Source organism: Cebidichthys violaceus, unplaced genomic scaffold (genome assembly GCF_023349555.1).
Source record: "Cebidichthys violaceus isolate CVI_PGR_0920_01 unplaced genomic scaffold, fCebVio1.0.p SCAF_6, whole genome shotgun sequence".
NCBI lineage: Eukaryota > Metazoa > Chordata > Actinopteri > Perciformes > Stichaeidae > Cebidichthys > Cebidichthys violaceus.
In genome coordinates this window covers 18,328,381-18,331,356 of record NW_027176816.1, presented here as the reverse complement: position 1 = coordinate 18,331,356, position 2,976 = coordinate 18,328,381, and the positions used below count along the sequence as shown (strand labels likewise).

At 43.7% G+C, this 2,976-nt stretch overlaps 1 protein-coding gene across 1 annotated transcript; it reads left to right on the top strand.

Annotated features, from left to right (window-relative positions):
- The first annotated feature begins 534 nt into the window (after positions 1 to 534).
- LOC137888994 (tripartite motif-containing protein 16-like) lies at positions 535 to 2,976 on the top strand. Its single transcript, XM_068732542.1, has one exon. It carries the CDS (start codon positions 565 to 567, stop codon positions 2,242 to 2,244), a length of 1,680 nt encoding a protein of 559 aa, XP_068588643.1. The 5' UTR covers positions 535 to 564; the 3' UTR covers positions 2,245 to 2,976.

Sequence of the window (2,976 nt, the reverse complement as noted above, 5' to 3'; positions counted from 1 at the left end):
AATGCTTCAATGTTGATGATTAAATATGAGAGAAAGTTATTATATGGCAATTTAAATGTTTCATATTAGTTTAATTTGTTAACTCCCTATTGTCAGCAAGCTGTTTTCAAGCAGTAAAAGAAAACTGAACAGAATGAGAGGAAAAGTTACAGAGAAACATGAAGCCATCACCAAAGCCTGAGGAGACAAGAAATATTTAACAACTAAAGAAATGAAATGTTTTCAAACGTGGAGTGGGTTTTAACCGAGGCTCTGTTTGTAAATGAGGAAGCAAAGTTCACATTCACAGCGCTGCTCCTCTTCCTGGAATGAACCACAGCTTGATAACACCTCCTTCTTCCTCCTGCTCTCAAACACAGCCGGCTCCACTCTGTCCACAGATTTCCTGGTTCCCTCCCCTTCAGATCTACAGTTTTAAAGATGGGTGTAACCAACATGGTGGTGAAGCGATAGAGCTGACAGGCTCCATTCACTGAACAAACACATGTAGTTCAGATCAGAAGTCAAAGCAGAGTCGCTTCTAGTGAAGTGAAACTCACACAGTCATTGTTACGGAGAGGTAAAATGGCGCAGAAAGGAGTTCAGCTGGATCGGGAAACCTTCTCTTGTTCCATCTGTCTGGATCTACTGAAGGATCCGGTGACTACTCCCTGTGGACACAGCTACTGCATGAACTGTATTAAAAGCTTCTGGGATGAAGAGGATGTGAAGAAACTCCACAGCTGCCCTCAGTGTAGGCAGACCTTCACACCGAGGCCTGTCCTGCTGAAAAACACCATGTTAGCAGTTTTAGTGGAGGAGCTGAAGAAGACTGGACTCCAAGCTGCTCCTGCTGATCACTGCTATGCTGGACCTGAAGATGTGTTCTGTGATGTCTGCACTGGGAGGAAACGGAAAGCCATTAAGTCCTGTCTCGTCTGTCTGGCCTCTTATTGTGAGGAACACCTCCAGCCTCATTATGAACCCACTGCCTTTGAAAAACACAAGCTGGTGGACCCCTCCAAGAAGCTCCAGGAGAACATCTGCTCTCGTCACGATGAGGTGATGAAGATGTTCTGCCGTACTGATCAGCAGTGTATCTGTTACGTCTGCTCTGTGGATGAACACAAAGGCCACGACACAGTCACAGCTGCAGCAGAAAGGACTGAGAGGCAGAGAGAGCTGGAGGTGAGTCGACTAAACATCCAGCAGAGAATCCAGGACAGAGAGAAAGACGTGAAGCTGCTTCAACAGGAGGTGGAGGCCGTCAATCGCTCTGCGGACGAAGCTGTGAAGGACAACGAGAAAATCTTCACCGAGCTGATCCGTCTCATGGAGAAAAGAAGCTCTGATGTGAAGCAGCAGGTCAGATCCCAGCAGAAAAGCGAAGTGAGTCGAGTCAAAGAGCTTCAGGAGAAGCTGGAGCAGGAGATCTCTGAGCTGAAGAGGAAAGACGCTGAGCTGAAGCTGCTCTCGCACACAGAGGATCACAACCAGTTTCTACACAACTACCCCTCACTGTCACCACTCAGAGAATCTACAGACTCGTCCGCCATCGATATCCGTCCTCTGCGCTACTTTGAGGACGTGACGGCGGCTGTGTCAGAAGTCAGAGATAAACTACAGGACGTTCTGAGAGACAAGTGGACAAACGTCTCACTGGCGGTGACTGAAGCGGACGTCTTACTGTCACATTCACAAGCAGAGCCCAAGACCAGAGCTGAGTTCTTAAGATATTCAAGTGAAATCACACTGGATCCAAACACAGCACAGACACAACTGTTATTATCTGAGGGAAACAGAAAAGCAACAGTAGTGACACAGCCACAGTCTTATTCTAGTCACCCAGACAGATTCACTAGATGTTGTCAGGTCCTGAGTAGAGAGAGTCTGACTGGACGTGGTTACTGGGAGGTGGAGTGTAGCGGAAAAGAAGTTCATGTAGCAGTTGTATACAAGAATATCATCAGAACAGCGTTCTGGAATGAATGTGGATTTGGATTGAATGACAAATCTTGGGCGTTATGTTGTGTCAAAAACAGTTTTACATTTTGGTACAACAATATCCAAACTCCCGTCTCTGGTCCTCAGTCCTCCAGAGTAGGAGTGTACCTGGATCACAGAGCAGGTATTCTGTCCTTCTACAGCGTCTCTGAAACCATGACTCTCCTCCACAGAGTCCAGACCACATTCACTCAGCCTCTCTATGCTGGACTTAGGTTTTGTTATCATGGAGACACTGCTGAGCTCTGTAAACTCAAATAGTCAGAAGTGATTGAAGGAACAGCAAATTAATTTCTGTGTTTTAATTCTTAAACTCATTTTGTGTCCATCATTGTTGCTGAGAGCTGATTTTTCATTATGGGCGGTACTTTGACGTCTTCTCATTATTGTTCTGTAAATGTTTGAGTTTCTTTAGGTGGAGCTCTGCTCATGATGATCTTTGTTTACCTGAACTGATATTTCTCTTCTTGAAAATGTAAACTGCTCTGAGGCTTAAATGTTTGCTGAACATTTGTATTGATGCATTTGTTTGTTGTTTCTCTTCCACTGCATGGCTCTTAAAGAGAGGAATCACCAGAGCTTCTGGTGAAACAAATTGATTATGAGGATGAAGTGAATGTGTTCATGAAATCATTGAACAAGAGTCATTTAACAGACTTTACTGATGGGATGTGAACAAACTGAAGGTTTACATGATGAATAAATTATTCCTTGTACCAAGAATGAACAAAGTCTTTTCTTCTTGTCTTATTTACCGGGTTTCATACAAAGCTGATTTAGAACATGTGAAACTAATATGAGAGTATAAGTGAGTCAGTTTTCCTCCTGAAACACCACAAAGTATGTAAGTTCATGTTTAGAGCAGAAGAACATTTGTCAGTCTCTGTCCTTTAAACTGTCCTCACTTATATCACCTGTTGCTTCTTGCAACCAACATTCTGTTTGTTCATGAGACATGAAAAAAAAAATTAAATCGTCAATTAATTTGGCCAA